Below are 18,661 nucleotides of genomic sequence, written 5' to 3'. Positions count from 1 at the left end.
TGCTGCGCACTTGATAAATACAGATAGGATAAACTTAAGAAACAGTTTTCCTTTGAGAAACTCATTGCTCAGTAAGAAGTGACAGAGATGTGAATAACGCAGAACAGAGTGGGATGTACTGTGCAAATATTTATGTGGCGGGGGGGAACAGAGAAGACGGAAGTTCTTAGATTCTCACTGGGCAGTGAGACAAGAGTGTGCACAGGACATGCTAGAGAAAATGCAGCTCCCTCCTGTCTAGGCTGCTCTGGACAGAGGTGAGACCTGTCATGCCTTCTGGGGCTCTGTCACACCAGGCTAGTCTTGGGAGCCTGGGAAATCACTGGAGCTTTTATAGTCCACTCTAACCAACTTCTGGTTGAAAGAAATGAAGGCTGCGTTACCAAGCAGACAGGAGCATTCTCAAGTTTTCACACAGAACAACTACTTTGTGAATCCAAATGCAAACCCCACGAGTACTTGGCAGGTCCAAAACAGTTGTCCTCTCTCCATCAAGGGAGCAGGAACAGCTCATGTGTTTTGCAGGAATTTCTTTCTAACAGTTTCCCCTTCTCATCTATCAGAGCGAAATGTCCCAGAGCCCAGACTAACTCACTTCCTCCTTAGACCCCACCCTGAAAGGTGCTTAGGACCAGCGGCACTGATCCCAGCTGATGAGTGAAACTGACTAGCAGGGCAGCTTGTGAAGAGAGGCAGTCAGGGCGGCAGACTCCACCTGAAGCAGTGTGACTGCAAAGTGTACCTGTCCCTCCTGGGAAAAGAATGTGGATTCCTTTCCTGAAGCCTGCACATCACAGGTGATGAGGACTGACTACTCGAGCAGGCAGTGACAGGGTCGGGGGTGAGAAGGGCCCATCAGGTGGCGCTGTCCCTCTATGGGGGTGGGGGCTGGTGGCAGTGAACACTGTTGCTATAACTCAGACACACGGGAGATCCTCAGACAGGGCCCCAGAATGGTCTGCCCTCTGCGGATCCTGCTTGTTACCCAGGAGCCAAGGCTGTAGTCATGGAAAGAGTTTGGCAGCAAATGGAAGAAAGTCAGGAATCCTGTCACTGGGGGCCCCTGGGTCCACATGCAAGGTCCTGAGGATGCCTGGGAGACAGAGACAGGCATGCCCTCTGCCTGTGGCCCCTTTATCTTTAGGTGGGAGAAAACATGTTTGCCATGGAGCAGCTTCCCCTCTGAAGTTCACTGAAATATTCACCAGAGATGGTGGGAGGCAGTGAGGCAGTCGGAGGGCCCCAGAGATCAGCCAGCTCAGCACTGTCCCCAGCCACAGGGTTAGAGGGGGAAGCCAGGGCCAGACAAGGAGACACTCGCTGGGTCAAGGAGGCCCCACCAGAGTCTGCATGGACTCTGAGCCACTGGACTCCCAGGCCTGCGCCTGTCCTGCCAAACTGGGCAGCCTGGACCTCTGCAGGGCCTTCCCATCCTGTCTCACCTCATCAAGCAGGGTGGAAACATACAGTCTGTGTCCTAGGTCATCACCTTGACATTCCACATAAGAAGATAGAGGTGGAAAAGGAAAAGTGGCTGATGCCAGACCACAGCTGGTACCTGACCTGGCAGCAGGTTTGGGGGTCCCTTTGCCTAGGGGTCACTTCACCACATGCCTGGGTCTCCCTAAGGAAATGCCCCAAGTATCAGCCCAAGCTACCCCCTCGGTTCCCTCCTGGAAGATGTGCAGAGCATCCAAAGGCTGACCCAGACGACCCCTGCACTGCCATCCCTAGCCCCAGTGGCTGAATGTCTTTACCTTCAAATGCCCGGGCAGCATCCACGAGGTGGGTCCAATCTAACCCTGTGGCCGTGTCTGGGAGGGGCATCAGGCCAGGATCTGTGCACTTGGATTTATCCGATAAGGACCCATCGGAGAACCAGAACTCATCTAGACAGAAAAAAACCCAGAGCGTCAGTCAGATAGCAGTGTGGGTACTGGCTGGGCCTTCAGAAAGGCCCAGGGGGGTTCTTGTCCCAGGAAAGAAACAGACATCCCACCACTGTTTGTGAAAGAGCCACAAGTGCCAGGCTCACTTAGGGATCGCCAATAGGCAGGGGCCAGTGCAAGATCAGGGCTGAGGCTCCCATGAACAAGAAACGCAGAGGTGAGCTCCTCCTGGGCAGGCTCCTCTGGAGGACACTACCTGGGTCTGACCGCCCTGAGGATCACATCCTGTTTTCCTTGGGATGACTTCCCCATGGGAAGAGTGTTGCAAGCCTCTACCATAAAAATGGTTTGGTACAATCTCTCTTCTACATTTTGCTATGTATAAAACTGGTGATTGAATTTCACTTCTGACTTAATGAGATGGTCTGATCAGTGGCTAAACCAGAACCCGCTCCCCATCCTGCACTGAGTATTTGCTAGTCTTCTGTACAAAGACACCTTGTACACTTCTTCTCCTAAACTCTCATCACAGGACGTGAAGCGTTTACGTCACTAGTAATACTGGCTGTTAAGAAGTCATTATGCATCTGCAGACACACTTCCCGAAGGCTAGAGCTCCCCTAACACGCCTCTTCTGGACCTGCCCAGAACCATGGCCCACAGCTGCTCACGGACACATCTGACTAATTAGACCAATCAAAATAATGACCACCTGGCTGGCTGAGCCTGCAATTAAGTTATGGAGGGGCCGTAATTAACCAAGTGCACCTGTAATTTCAGCTCCCACGTCCTATGGGGTGTCTGTGAAGTGCTGGCATCTGGACCGGGATGGAGGGAGCCTGGGATTTGCCCTTGAAAGACACTAACCCTCCCTCTCCAGCACCTTCCACGTGAGCTCTTAGCCTACTCCAGCAGCTGCAGTTAACAATGGAGCCACTCTGCTCTTAATACCACCCCACTCAGATGTGAAGCCATCACCCCCTCCACTTATTACTTTTAAAGACTTTTTTGATGTGGGCCCTTTTTAAAAGGCTTTATTGAGTTTGACACAATATTGCTTCTGTTGCGTGTTTTGGTTTTTTGGCTGTGAGGCATGTGGGATCTTCGCTCCCCAACCAGGGATGGAACCCACGCCCTCTGGATTGAAAGGTGAAGGCTTAACCACTGGACTGCTAGGGAAGTCCTGCCCCGTCCATTTTGCAGGGAACCCAGTGACAGGTACTTTACCAAGGTCGCTCCTGCCACCCTCCCTTTCCACTTGCTCGTGCTTTAGACTAACAACCCTTTCAGCATGTTCTATGCATGAGGTTCTCTGTCCTTGTCTGTTCCTCTCCCGATGGGCCCTCTGAACCCAGGGAGGCACCACAGGGCAGAGGCTGGACTGACTCCACCCAGGTCCCATCTTTACCCAGAGTTTAAGGTTCAACCCCCCAGGGAGAAAGATCAGGAAGCCTGGGGACCTTCAGTCATTTGCCAATCACTTCCTTCATCTCAGAGACAGCAGCTGAAGTAGGTTTTCTGCACCAAGTGTAAAAAAAGTATTTGACTTGGTGGCAATTACTCTTGCCACTGATTTCCCTGCAGTGAGATATATTTACCTGCATCTGGCAGCTCTGGGAATGGTGCCCCAGGGCGGGCTGGAACCCAGCGTGCATGAGGCACCCCCCCACCCCCTGCCTCTCCTTCCCTCACTGGAGACGAAAACATCAGAGAGTGAGAAATTGTTCAGATGAATGGACATTTCTACAGAAAGTGTACTCTCTCGGTCACGTTTTGCTAAGAAATGTCAACATGAGGATTTTCTTTGCCTTTGTGAAGAAACAGTCCTTCACCCGAGCTTTCAGCATCTTGGAGCCTAAAATCAGACCCAATGCACACTCTGCGTGCTGTGTGCTTTCTCCCCGGTGCCACCAGACGATGCCGACTGGCTCTAACCCAGGGGTCCCCAACCTTCAGGATGGAACGCCTGGTGACCTGAGGTGGAGCTGATGTAACAATAATAGAATTACAGTGCACAGTAAATGTAACATGCTTGACTCATCCTGAAACCATCCACCCAGACCCCCTGCCACTGGTCCGTGGAAAAATTGTCTTCCATGAAACCAGTCCCTGGTGCCAAAAAGGCTGGGGACTGCTATTCTAGCAGGAGCCAGGCAGAAAGGAAAAAACAGCAGAGACAGGAAAAGGGCCAAACGCAGGGAGAGAGCAGTGCTGCGCTAGAGTCCATCGTACCTGCGTCCTGTCCCTATCGCTCTGTGGGCTCAAAGAGCATCTTTCCCAAAAGCCCAGCGGGGTAACCGACAAAGGAGACCTGGCTCTGATTTTATGCGGCACAAATCTGAAGCTTGTGGTCAGAAGCTTCTGCCCAGAGTGAGTGAGGTGTGGGTGAGTGGGCCCCGCAATCCCACAGCAGGGCTCGTCACAGCCACAGGCAAAGCCAGGACATCCTTTGAACCTTCTCCAACTCTGATGGAGAACCAGGAAAGAAGGGATGTGTGCATGCTAAGTTGCTTCAGTAGCATCCAACTCTTTGTGATCCTACGGACTGTAGCATGCCAGGCTCCTTGGTCCATGGGATTCTCCAGGCAAGAATACTGGAGTGGGTTGCTATGCCCTTCCTCCAGGGGATCTTCTTACCCAGAGATCGAACCCACATCTCTCTGTCTCCTGCATTGCCAGGTGGATTCTTTACCACTGAGCCACCAGGGAAGCCTGAAAAGCACCAATTATTTTAAATAATCAACAAGGACCTACTGTAAAAAATAAATAAAAATAAATATAAAACAATTTTTTAAAATACCTAATTTTTTCTAATGCTTGGAAAATCATATAACTGGGTAAGGCTTCAAACCCCCAAAAGTTCTTTATAATATTTGAAACTGACATTAGGTTCACCCTGGGGATGCCTACTCTGCACCCGCTGTATTCCAGGTCCCGGCAGGTACCATATCCCCAGCAGCCAGGGACGGAATATCCTGCAAGATGTGGGTTCCGCCCTTGAGGAGCCATCAAGGAGCAGGTGAGTCCTGCAGCTGCTGCTCTGCAGCCTGGGGAAGCACACGCAGGAGCTAGCCCCTGTGCTTGGTGCAACCACAGCAGGTGTCACCAGCTTGTTCCCTGGGCTTTACAGATGGGGAGGACAAGGCGTGACTTAGGTGCCGAAGCCTGCTACTTCTGGGCCAGTGCTCTCAAGCCAGCGCTACTCTGGAGTCCCTGCTGCTCTCCTGGCCGACCCAGGAAGGGAGTCATGATTTCCGAAAGACGGCTGAAGTGCAGGCAGCGCTGCCTGGGCCTCCGCTCTCTGGCCTGGACATTGATTGTGTGGCTTCCTGTTTTTTATCCCGACCCTGAAATCTCGGGGGCCATCTATTAAATCTGACTTTACTGCTGCTGTTATAAATGCTGAAGAGCCTTCCTGACAGCATTTCCTGGTGGTCAAATAGCTGTGGTTTCACAATTACTCTCCAGAAACCGAGGGCTCTTCATTATAGGGGAGACAGAGAACATTTGAAATAGAGAAAGAAATGCCACATGGAGTCAGAGAACACCCTGCCTCTAATGTCTGTGGACACTGTCTGTGGGGCGAGCGAGGGCCACACACATTGAGTCTCCTGCTGGGGTCTACGGCATCTTAAGTGGCTATTAAATTAAAAGGAAATTATTCTTTTACTTCTATTAAATCTTCCTCATGCCTTTTAAACTTCACGGATCATCCTTTGTGAGGGGCTTAGGTGTCACAACTATAGGATGTGGGAACACACAGAACCTAATACTCTTTTTCTTTTCCAAAATTTAAGAATTCTTATTTGTCTACCTACCTATGCAGATTTCTAGGGTTTCATATATTCCATAAAAAATCATGAGTTCTCTTTAAACACGCTCTAAACCTGCCAATGCTTGGGACTGCATTGAGTGAAGCCAGATAACCACGTGGTCTGGGAGGAGAAAGATCCTATGAACACCTTTCGGTATCTTTGGCTTTGGGACCTGTGAACTGTGTGTCAAAATTTTCCACTTTTTTTTTCTACCTGGCCCACTAAAGGAATTTTATTCTGAAACCAGTGATGGAAACAAAGGCCCTAAATGTAATGCAGAAACATCTCAGAGTTTTTTCAATTGTTCGAGCAAGTCATTTTTTTGTACCTCCAAGTTGAAGACAGAACGATACAGCACATTCAGGGTCCTCCCCCACCTAGGAAATATATATGAATTGTGACATGAATCGCACCTAGAATGTGCCTATTAAGTGTCATCTGTCTCCCAAGGCTGGATTAAGATCCTGGTCTCAGGAGAAGAAAGATTCTGAGACAGGCCCAATTTTGAGACATGGAGAAGCTAAAGCTATCAGAAGGAGAAGCTTGTGACTGGTAATTACATGGAGAAGAGAGACAGCGATGAGGTCTCACGAGATTCACTGTGAAAAGATAGGTTTGCCAACCCTTCCTCACACTGTCCTTGGTCCAAATTAGGAACCAGATCCAAACGAGTCTCTATGAGCAGAAGGTCAGATGCTTGCAGGAGTAATGATGGTGAGACTTCAGGAGAATACACGTGCCTTCTGCATACTCTAGCTCCACCGCTGTTCCTATTTAAATATCTGGTGCTACCTGCCCTGGCAGCACTAACCTAACTTCCGATCCAAGACGTGAAGCTAAGTCTCTGAAACTAAGAGAAACTCCTAGGCAACCCCAAGTAGTCCTCGTTTCTTGCTCAAGATGTCTGCTGGGCACAAGATTTCATGTGTCCACTCTCTAGTGTGTTCCAGGGTCAGCCTGTTGGAACTACTCTCAGAGAGAGATCTACTTACTGGGGCTCAGCTGAGTGATTAGAAGTCACAGAAGGCAAAGGATGATGGATATCTGCCTTGAGTAGACACAACAGAGATAACCACACAGGTCATCCCACAATGCGGTAACCAGCGGGAGTCAGGGGTCCCAGGGGTGAGCATCTTCCCAAAGATGACCAGGTCCTTAGAGCTGAATCTCTTGGTGGGAAGGGAGGAGAGAGTCACAAGTTTTGGGGAGAAGACATACTAATTCAAATTACTCCCAGCTGCCTTACTGACATTTTGTCATTCTATCCATCAAACTCACAGAATTTTTTTCTGAGTAGGTTGTTAAGTTTAGAAATTGGAGGAATCACATGCCCTGATGGTTCAATGGTAAAGAAGCTGCCTGCCAAGGCAGGAGAGATGGGTTAGATCTCTGGGTCTGAAAGATCCCCTGGAGAAGGAAATGGCTACCCACTCCAGCATTCTTGCCTGGGAGATCCCATGGACAGAGGAGCCTGGTGGGCTTTCGTCCACGGGGTCACAAAGAGTTGAACTCCACTTAGCGACTAAAACAACAGCAACAACATGGCCAGGGAAGATCTCACTTGAGAAGAGCAAACAGCAAGGGCCATTCTCACCGCTTTTCCTAGAGGAGTAGGCAATGAATTCAAGTCAGGCAGCTTTAACCTTGAATAGTGAACAGTCTCTCCTGCCTGTTTTCAACTGTGCCTTTGAACATAGTAAAAAAAGAATACAGTTCTTTAGTAGGTAAGTGGAGAAATAAATTGGCATATCTAGATAATAGCACAGTAGTCAGCACTAAAAGGAAGTGAGCTATCAGGCCGTGGAAAGCCAGGGAGGAACACTGGATGCATTTTACTAAGTGAGATACTAAAGAAACCAATCTGGGAAGGCTATCTCCTGCACGATCTCAACTATACGACAATCTGGAAAGAATACAACTATGGAGACGTAAAATGACCAGTGATTACCAGGAGTCAGGAGACAGGGATGAACAGGGCGAGCACAAAGGAGTTTTAGGGAGATGAAAACATCCTGTATAATACTATAATGGTAGATATGTGTCGTCATGCGTTTGTTCAAACTCATAGGATGAATGACAGGAGTGAACCCTAGCGAAAGCTATGCGCTTTGGGTAATGAAGATGCGTCAACGTCCTGTAACGCACCCCATGATGAGCGGTGTTGATGGGGAGACTGTGCCTGTGGCGGATAGGGGCTGTGTACGTGGGAATCTATGTGCCTTCTGCTCACTTTTGCTGTGACACTAAGATGGCCCTAAGTAAGTAATGCTTATTAAGAAAAAACGGCAAACAAAAAAGAGGATATACAGTTGACCCTTGAGCAATGTGGTGGTTAGGTGTGTGGACTTCCCATGCAATAGAAAATCTGTGTGTAACTGTATAGTTGGCCCCTATATCCGAGGTGCTACATCCCCTGATTCAACCAACCGTAGAGCATACATGACTGTGATATTCACACTGGAAAAAATCTGTGTGTAAGTGGACTCCTGCAGTTCAAATCTGTGATGTTTAAGGACCAATTGTGCTTTCTCCACGAGGAAGCAAATGAATGCGAGAATGTGAGAACTATATTAACATTTATCCTGTAGATTTCACCATCACACCTCAAGCATTGCAAGTGAAACATATAACATGTGCAAGAACATAGTTTTACTGGTTTCAGGAAAGCTTTTAGGAGGCCATTTAAGTCATCTATTTACAAAAAAGGACACATATTTGCAGAAATATTAGGGTATTAGAATATGTCTGTCTGACCTTCATATCTTTATCAAGAAAGAGTATAAAGGTTTCTCCAGTTTGGGCAAAAGGACTTTTCATAACAAGCAGGATATTATGTTACTTAAAGAAATAGATTAAGAATTTTATGAGACCAGGTTCATTCCTAATTATGTTAAACATTAGAAAGATTATTAGAGCTTTTATGTCATTTAGCCTGGGATTTACATGTGTATTATGAGGTTCAAATTGGTTCTAAAGGATTCTAAAGATAATGCTTTCTATGATGAAATTCAAAAAACAAAACAAAAAAAACCCTGATGACAGATATATTTGATTAGATCCTCATTCTTTCTACACAACAGAAATTAACTAGGAACAAAGAAAATAAAGCTAACTAATGTTAAAAAAAAAAACCACCCTTCAACACTGACATGTTAATGAGGAACTGCTGCTGCTGCTGCTAAGTCGCTTCAGTCGTGTCTGACTCTGTGTGACCCCATAGATGGCAGCCCACCAGGCGCCCCCATCCCTGGGGTTCTCCAGGCAAGAACACTGGAGTGGGCTGCCATTTCCTTCTCCAATGCATGAGAGTGAAAAGTGAAAGTGAAGTCGCTTAGTCGTGTCTGACTCTTTGCGACCCCATGGATGGCAGCCCACCAGGCTCCCCCGTCCCTGGGATTCTCCAGGCAAGAACACTGGAGTGGGCTGCCATTTCCTTCTCCAATGCATGAGAGTGAAAAGTGAAAGTGAAGTCGCTCAGTTGTGTCTGACTCTTCGCGACCCCATGGACTGCAGCCTACCGGGCTCCTCCATCCATGGGATTTTCCAGGTGGGGTGCCATTACACTACATAAAAAGGAAAGATTTTAGGATCTGAAGGAAAATCATTTAGGAAGTACCTAGTCAACCTGTGGCTAACAGTATCTTAAGAATGAACTGGACACAGAGAATCTAAGTGATGGGGCTTGGGCCCACATATCCTGCTGCCCAGCTGCCACCCTCACCATCACCATCAGCGGGTCTTAAAGGTTAGGAAGCAGCGGACACAGAAGGTGAGGAGATCAACCTTCGTCCCTGCATGCTGACCACCAGGAAATATGCCCCGTGCCACCATTTTCTCTTTATAGAATCAAATTTTAGACATTTTTTCTTTATAGACATAATAGCCCAGTTACAGTAGAGTGGTTAGTTTTTTTCCTCAATAAAAATGTTTAATGTGGGATTTTCAATTTTCTGCAAAATTGGCAGTAGTGCTTAACTTTTGAAAAATGTTCACTTTGGGGCTTTATCACCTTTCAGTTCAGTTCAGTTCAGTCGCTCAGTCGTTCCCGACTCTTTGCAACCCCAGGGACTGCAGCATGCCAGGCCTCCCTGTCCATCACCAACTCCCGGAGTCCACCCAAACCCCTGTCCATTGAGTCAGTGATACCATCCAACCATCTCATCCTCTGTCATCCCTTTCTCCTCCTGTCCTCAATGTTTCCCAGCATCAGGGTCTTTTCACCTTTAAAAATTACTAAAAAAAAAACCCCAAACACCCAACCAAATCATATATATAGATTAAAGAATAAGCAAGTCCCCCCAGCTTCTGTAAGAGACCCACCCCAGAGAGCCCACGAGGCTGGCGCAGTCCACCCCGGGCACTCACTGCGTAGGCTCCCCACACTGGGCACAGGCTGGGTCCGGGGTGGCAGGGTGCTGTGGTAGGGCGGGGTGGTGCTGAACAGGATATCGTTGGGCAGTGCCTGGTCAAGGATGGAACTGCGGGAGCTGCCAAAGGAAGAGCCCCTGCGATGGCTGCAGATGCTTTCGTCCGAGAGCGTGCGGTACAGTGAGCGCCGTGGAGACAGGTTCCCATAGAACGAGAACTAGGGGTTCACACGGGGGAGAGAGGAGAACAGATGTCAGAAAGCTGGAAGCGTGGAGCTCGTCTAACTCGGGTGGGTCCTGAACCTGCCCTGTGGGCATCTCTGAGCTGTGCCCAGGAAGGCGCAGGGCTGTGGCTCGCGATGTTACACCAGGCACTCGGGTCACAGAGGCAAACGCACAAAGGCTTCCTGCAGTTATTGATTTGGGTGTTTTCCTCCTCTGACGTTCTGTGAAATATTACCAGGAATTAGAGACATGCACAGCTTTATTAATTCTGAAATGTTAAATGGCAGCTCCATAACCACATAGCCACAGCAGCTTCTGGAAATACAGAAGGTCGCCATTCCAGGTAATAGTTATTTGAAACCACACTGACTGGTGGCTTGATTTTAATTAGAAATGACTGCATTTTAACATTAGGTGATTTCTGTACCAATCACCTACATGTGAGGTTCAATCTAATCTAGATAATAATATCAATTTTTTGAACAGAGCAGCTTTCTAAGTAGAACAAACAGGTTCAAGAAAGACAGTATCAGTCCAGGAAAATCTTATTGTCTATGCACCTTAAAGTAACACTCATAAAAGTTTATTACGGTTATTGAAAATTGAGTTATAGGAATCAATCATAATCAGATTTAAAGAAACCATTAAAAGTATTGTTAAATCATAGACGGAGTAAGGAAAATTCATACTAGCGAAGCAAGCAGTCAAAAACTCAAGACAAATTTAATCAAATCTGAGTGTCTAACTCCTATATCCTGAACCACATTCCTTATTCCTTTCGCATCAATAATAGTAAAAGCCAGAAAGTTTGCATCAAGCAAATAGAGAAACAGCGATTTACGTTTGCCAATGCAGCCACAAGGCTAAAAATATTTCCATTGTATGTGTTCCTTCCATTCTGTCGACGCTGTCCAACTGATGAATGGGAACCAGAGTGTGCATGAACTACAAAGTTTACACCATGAAAAGAAGGCAGTTTCTCTTAGAAGAAAAAAAAAAAAATGTCAAGGAGAAGTTCGTTCCTATTAAAAGAAAAGGCATTTGCATTTTTGGTACAACAGCCTGCACCCAAGCTCATACAGAACCATATACATGACTGGATACAAGTTAAAAAAAAAAGAAAAAAAGACTCATTCTGTTGAATTCTACTGGGATTCCCTCTTCACACACGACCAGCAGGCTCTTCAGAACTTGATTACAGACCCATTAGATTAAAGCAGCTTTGAGGTAGCATCTCATTAGACTGTTACTCTCAGAACACAATTAGGTTAATTGCAGCATTGTTTTATTATAGGGAAGATAGGGGAGCACAAAGACTTGCTGTTTATGCTGATCACAGTCAAGACGGCAATGCCCGACTTTTTTCTTTTCATTTGGACAAGAGAGTGCTGAATTAGCAGGGAGAAGGCTGCACTCCATTGCTGACTGCCACCAAATACTTATGGGCACGTCACATGTCACCATTCAGGGCCTCAGTTACTTGCCAAAAGAGGAGATTGGGCTAGATTACCTGTGAGTTCTTTTCATACTTTCTACACATTAACAAATTGGCTTGAGAGACTGTAACAATTAATAATAACGCTAAAACAAATAAGGACAATAAGTACTCTGATGGTAGCAACAGGCAGCAGAGTACCTAACTCCTGCCCATTTGTGAGACAGGACGACAACACAGCAGGATGGCTTAGAGAACCTACCCGTGGTACAGTTCTGGAGCAAAAAAGTCAGGCAGTGTGAGTTTCAACAGCTCCTGTTTCTGACTACCCGTCACGGATGGGTCCCGTGTGAGGCTGGTTCTTATGTCTGCTATAAGCCTGTAAATTCTGCAGTACACTTATCATTGCCTCCTTTTTGCAGAGGACGACACTCGGCTCAGAAGTTAAGTCACATGTACAAAATCACATGGCTAAAAGGTAAAAAAGCAAATCACAGAGCCAACGTAGAAAATCACATGGTGAAAAGGAAAAACAAAAATGAAAAAAACACGCCACATGGCCGACTGTCCTTGCAGCTAAGAGGTGAGGCCAGGCCTGCCTGCTTGCAGCTCCCTCTATCCGTCCAGAAGTCTCCCTTCCTGACCTCTCTCAGCCTTACTCTGCTTCCTGGTGGAATATCAGCGTGAAAACGGCCCTGGGAATCCTGGCGTCTCTTCAGGCGTTTCCTTAGTGTTTCTGGTAACTTCAAAGCTACACAAAAGTCACTGACCTTCCTCCTCCCCTCCTCCACCGAGGGGCTGTCGGGAAGCATCAATTTCAGAAAGTCTTCTTTCGAGAGCACGTGCTGAGTTTCTGAGACAGTATCTCCCACAACTGCTTGCTGCTGAGCTGCCGAGGACAGCAGGTCCATCTCACCATACAGCCTGGGAGGAAATTGAGACAGGTCATCAGCATATGTAAAGTGCCTGTACCCTTATGAACTAAAATCCAGTCTCCACCTTTGACCACCACATTCACACACACACACACCCAACTCTTCATTATTGAGCGGGTTCCTTTTAGCCACATCTCCTCCGGATCCCCATGCCATCTCACATGTGTGAAATGAGCTCAACAGCAGAGTTAGGGTCCTGAATAATTCAGAGACAAATCAGATCCCCAAAGCCCTGAATGAGAAAACAGAGAGTCAACTTTTCAAACAAGGCTGTGTGTTCCCTTTCCTAATCGGTATCAGAAAACACAGTTTCAATAATTCATCAGAGATTATCCTGTGTTCTTTGAAGAAAGCCTGGTGCTTCTCAGGAAATTCAGAGAGCCTTTCTCTTGTGGCTGGACAACCACACCCCACCGTCCACCCAGCAACACAGCGTGCAGGACCCTGGGGAACTTGACACTGAAGAGTAATCGATCTGGGCACATGCCAAGCATTTTTATTATCAGCAATTTCACAGAGCCGCTTGAATAAGTAAAGAAGCTGCCTCCCTTATCAGTGTACAGAAATGTATTTATGGACAACAAGACTATCTAGCTGAGTTACTGTTTTCGCTCCTCTTCCAGGGAGAAAACTGGGGAGTTATTTTTTGAAAGGTTTGGTCTGGAACATTTCTGAAGACGTGGTGAGTATAGAACCGGGGGCTGGGCTGTCAGCAGAGATGGACAGGCCATGTGACCCAGAAATGTGATGGGAGGCAGGCCACAGAGGATGACCTGTGTCACCGTCCTGCGCCACAGAGGTGACCCCATTTCTAAAGCAAGGCTGTTGCGTCGCAGGGGAACGGCTTGCTGAGAAGTTATCAGGATGTGAAACACACAGATATGCTCGACATTATGAACCATTTATCTGAAGTTGCTACAGCTCTTGCTTTGTTCTCGAGTTGGGTGTGGGGTCCCAAACTTTTTGGCGCTGGAAGCACCAGCAATAGCGACTGGGGCAGAAACTATAAAAATCTCTAAATGTGACTGAAGATCTGGTCGGCTTTGCAGGATGGCAGGGCATGCAGACGGAGCTAAAAAAGAACCCAAGACCCGGGGGGATAGGGGTTCTGCACAAAAGCCATGTGGGAAAACTGACCCTGCAGTTTTTGTGAAGAGGGCTTCAGATGTGCGCAGCTGTGGGCCCTGAGATTTGGGGTGGAGGCATGCAAGAGCTCCAGGTCCTATTTACTCTGGGAAAGACATAGGGGAGAAAAACCCAAACCCGGGTCTTACCAATAACTGCTAAATGAAAACGTAATACCTAGAGTTGCTGATAAATGTACTATCCCAGTTTCCCTATGTTTTTGAATAAAATCGCTAGCTTTTTCTGCTAACTTAAGTGACTTTATTAAAATTACCAAATGATATATCAGTAAGTGGGCTTCCCAGGTGGTGCAGTGAAATAATACATCTGTGAACTGCCTATAAAATACTACAGTTAGTAACTGCTACCCTTTCTCTCCTCCCTGAGATGGGGTAGTCTTGAAAACGGGACGTCAGATGTAATTAGCTTTGTATCTCTGATGCCTACTGTAATTCTCCACGTGGGTAAACCCAGCATGGTGGTGACCAAGACCATGTATCTAGAGTATTCTCGGGACACTGAGGGTCTGCAGATGGTATGAGCTGCACTGTGCTCAAGGCGCACATTCACGGCTGCTTAACAATGAGCCAGTAAGCAGCTCTTCTTTGCTGCACTTTAAAACATAAGATTATATTATTAACAAAAATAATCAACAAGGGCCTACCTATAATATGACTTTGTTATTTAGCCGCTAAGTCACGTCCAACTCTTTTGTGACCCTATGGACTGTAGCCCGCCAGGCTCCTCTGTCTGTGGGATTCTCCAGGCAAGAATACTGGAGTGGGCTGCTATTTCCTTCTCTAGGAGATCTTGCCAACCCAGGAATCGAACCTGAGTTTCCTGTGTCTCCTGCTTTGGCAAGTGTGTTCTTTACCACTGAGCCACCAGGGAAGCCCCAGAATATAACTTTACGGGCAATTTCTGCATCATGAGGAACTTCAGGGGGGCACAACTGGTTTATATTTTGTGTACATTGAGACACAAATATTTGCTAGTTCTCAGTGGGATACACATGATGCTTGGCTGATCTTTTTAAAAGTATATCCTTCAGTGATGTGGTAACACATTATTTTGACAAATCTCAATATAGTTGGCAAGTCCTGGAGGACCACAGTCATGACACATTACCATGTCTGCGTTAGATGGACGATACATCTGACAGGATGAGCAGGGCCCATGAGAAGAGCCGGGGGGAGGCCTGGGTTCGAGTTCCAGCACCCAGCTGGTGTGATGAGGGGAAATAACCCCTCTGCCCTCCAGAGACATGAACCCCTTACTCACAATACTCCCCATGCTGGCTCTCTTTTATGAAGTCAGTGCTGCTAAACGAGTGTTACAATGCACCAATGGTGAGGCTCTCTAGGGAGAAATGTCCAAGTGGGTTCCTTCACCCTTTCCTGGCTCTTCAAGGAGACCCTTAGGGAAGATACGGCCTCTCAATGATGTGCAAAGCACTTCTACAAATAACTGGTGGAACATAGGAGCCTCAGAACGGACTCCTGTGAAGCACTGGAAGACTATCAGACAGAAGTGCCAGTGTGACCCGAGGAACACGTGTTCATAACATGTGGTTATCTCTTAAAAATTTCTTTCTAAACAACTCCTTTGCAATTACTGGCATGACGTTTTTTTTCCTGGAAAAAAAAAAGATAAGACTGCATGTCCAATTTTCATTTTATTTAAGTTGCTATTATTTTTTTTAAAAATGAGTGATCTAGGATGATCTTTTATTTATTTATCTATGTTTTGCTGCATGGCATGTGGGATTCTCCAACCAGGGATCAAACCTGTGCCTCTTGCATTGGTAGCATGGAATCTTAACTTCTGGACCACCAGAGAAGTCCTCTATGTTCAAGTTTAGCATTAAAAGTAATTTTAATTTAGAAGGCAATACCATGCTAGACATGTTTAAGAAGTGGGGTCATTTCTTAAGGGAAAAAGTGATCCTAGCTCATGGACTAACCTTAAGGTCTAGAAGAGCTCTCTGAAGACAGCTGTAGCGCTCGTGTACCGTTCACACTGATGACATAAGCAAACACAGCAAAAGACTGATGTCATCATTTAGTGCCTGTGAAGGTTAATTTTTAAGGCTGTCCTTAAAAAATGTGAGCTTCCCTGATGGCTCAGTTGATAAAGAATCCACCTGCAATGCAGCAGATCCAGGTTCGATTCTGGGTCGGGAAGATCCGCTGGAGAAGGGATAGCCTACCCACTCCAGTGTTCTTGGGCTTCCCTTGTGGCTCAGCTGGTAGAGAGTCTGCCTGCAATGTGGGAGACCTGAGTTCAAAGATCCCCTGGAGAAGGGAAAGGCTACCCAATCCAGTATTCTGGACTGAAGAATACCATGGACTGTGTAGTCCATGGGGTCCCAAGGTGTTGGACATGACTGAGCAACTTTCACTTTTTTCACATCAAAGAATAAGCAATCCCCAGCTACTATAAATGGCCCTGACCAGGCCATTGATTTGCATTCTCAAAATGTGATTGCTTTGTCTCTTCAAAGACATGGCAGTCTTCACACATGTTATGGAACTGGTTATCAGTATTTTTTATCTTTTCTTTTTTTCAACAGATACAAAACATCCCTCCCTACTTGCCCCTACAAATGTGACAACTGAAAGGGAAATCAAAGTCATGTTCAAATTCGGAGGAATAGAGACTTTTCTGGAAGGCCAGTGGTTAAGAATGCACCGTGCAATTCAGGGGACGTAGGTTCTATCCTTGACTGGGAAACTAAGATCCCACATGCCTCAGGGCAACTAAGCCTGAGGGTGGCAAATACTGAGCTTACATGCTACAACTAGAGAGTCCATGTGCCTCAACGCAGATCCTGAGTGCTCAGCTAAGACCTCATGCAGCCAAATCAATCGATTAATTAACTTTTAAAAAATTAGGTGGGATTTTTTTCTTTCGTGCTATCACACACACGTTTAGGAAACACACAGGCTTTGTGGGACATGCTATCACACAGCACCTTTAGGAAACACACAGGCTTTGTGGGAATTCACACTGTCGTTGACCTTAGTTATTTACAGGATGTAAACTCACACCATGGGCCTCTCTGGTGGCTCAGACGGTAAAGAACCTGCCTGCAATGCAGGAGACCTGAGTTCAGTCCCTGGGTTGGGAAGATTCCCTGGAGAAGGGCGTGGGAACCCACTCCAGTATTCCTGCCTGGAGTGGACAGAGTGGCCTGGCAGATTGCAGTCCATGGGGTCACAAAAGAGTCAGACACGACTGAATCGATTTAGCAAGCATACTCACACCATCACTTAGCACACAACCCTGATTTTTCTATTGCAGGCAGCTTTTTGAATATAAAAACGAGGAACAGAGATCTGTTTTAAAGTTATCATGGAAAGAGAGACCTTTTCAAGGCAATCATCAATGCCAACATTTAAAGAATTTTACAAAGATGTTTCTCAATTATTCTGTTTGAGAAGATTTGTGTCTACTGGGGAAAAAATACGTTAGCTTAGTCCACGCCCCAGACACCAAGGCTGCCACCAGATACCACCTTACCCCTGACACTCAGCCACTTCAGGCTCCTCAGGTGGCGGGCTGTCTTCCGATTTCTTCCAGCCGATGATATATTTGTTCACTGCCCCCTGCCTGTGGTAGGGCTTGGACATGGGCCCTGGGGCCTGTTGACCACTGCCCTGAGACACGATGTAGACTTTGGAGGTATCCAGAGACCCGCTACTTTTCGAACAGTGAGCCGAGGGGCTTCCTGAATGGTGTGAGCCGCTGGGGAAACAGACAGACAGAAGCTGTGATACGATCAGATCCCAGCAGTGTGGGCACGTCGCCGATCTTGGAGCCACCATGCCTGACTCCTGTCCTCTGTGAGCAAAACTGGGCTGTCTCTCTGCTGAGTCTTTCTTCCCACAGGCTGAGGATGTTCACAGCACAATTAGGAGAAATCTAAGAGAAAAATGAGCACCACACCGATGCCTCCAAAGAAAAGAAACTCAAATGGTAAATAAACATAAGAGAAGGGGCTCAACCCAGGGAAACGCGCGTGCAAACCATAGCAGAGTATCAGGCGTGTTCTCCTGATTGGCAAAAACGGGACAGTCTGATGATGAGGGCCCAGTGTTCACCAGGATGTGGGGCAGTGACTCCTCCCACTGCTGGTGGGAGTGAGAGTGTGCAGACAGTTTGGGAAGCAGTCTAGGCATTACCTGTAAAGGTGCGCAGCTGCACAGCCAGCAATTCTACTCCTAAGCGCACACCCGAGCCACGCCTCTGCACGGGTGCAGCTGGAAACAGGCAATGGGAGTGCTGACAGAAGCATTGATTCAAACAGCTCCCCATGGAGGCATCAGCAGTGAACGGAGGGTCAATTAGCAGACACGGTGAGGAAAAGAAAAACTCCAGGAAAACACCAGGAAGGAGTAGGCAGAGGCTGTGGACAATTGGGGTGAACTTCCCAAACAAAGTGGAAAAAGGAGCAGGTCACACAGAAAGCATCAAGCATGGCTCCATTTTTAAAGCGAGTTCATAAACAGGTGAAACTGAAGGATATGTTGTTCGGGAATGTACCAATCCACAGCGAAATGGAGAGAAAAGCGAGGGGGACGGTCATCGCCAAAGCCGGGGCAGGGGCCACCTTGAGGGGGAAGAGAAGGGCGTGTGACTCCTGGACAATACTCGGGGATCCTGACACAGAAGAGGTGATTCCTCAATCCAGTGTGGGTATATGCTGTATCACTGTGTGATATGAAACAACATTCAAAAGACAAAATCCCTAAAAACAACTTAAAGGTCAGCTGAAGCCAGAAGGACTAATGACTCCCATGGGCTATATGACCATGCCTAGAAATATAAAAACCTCAAGATCTTTTTTTTGAATTCAGGAAAATCAAGA

The 18,661-nt window shown here is 47.0% G+C and overlaps 1 protein-coding gene across 2 annotated transcripts in view; it reads right to left on the bottom strand.

Moving 5' to 3' along the window:
- Positions 1-18,661, bottom strand: part of SIPA1L2 (signal induced proliferation associated 1 like 2) — a 117,013-nt gene that overhangs the window by 16,755 nt on the left and 81,597 nt on the right. For both annotated transcript variants that reach the window (XM_068981910.1, XM_068981911.1), the window contains exons 14-17: positions 17,314-17,538; positions 12,502-12,655; positions 10,070-10,289; positions 1,758-1,889 (exon numbers count right to left, since the gene is read on the bottom strand). In XM_068981910.1, the coding sequence (XP_068838011.1) occupies positions 1,758-1,889; positions 10,070-10,289; positions 12,502-12,655; positions 17,314-17,538 (731 nt within the window). The remainder of the gene's footprint in view (positions 1-1,757; positions 1,890-10,069; positions 10,290-12,501; positions 12,656-17,313; positions 17,539-18,661) is intronic.

This window comes from Capricornis sumatraensis, chromosome 10 (genome assembly GCF_032405125.1).
Source record: "Capricornis sumatraensis isolate serow.1 chromosome 10, serow.2, whole genome shotgun sequence".
NCBI lineage: Eukaryota > Metazoa > Chordata > Mammalia > Artiodactyla > Bovidae > Capricornis > Capricornis sumatraensis.
Note: the sequence above shows the minus strand (reverse complement) of the source record. Positions and strands in the feature narration are given on the sequence as shown.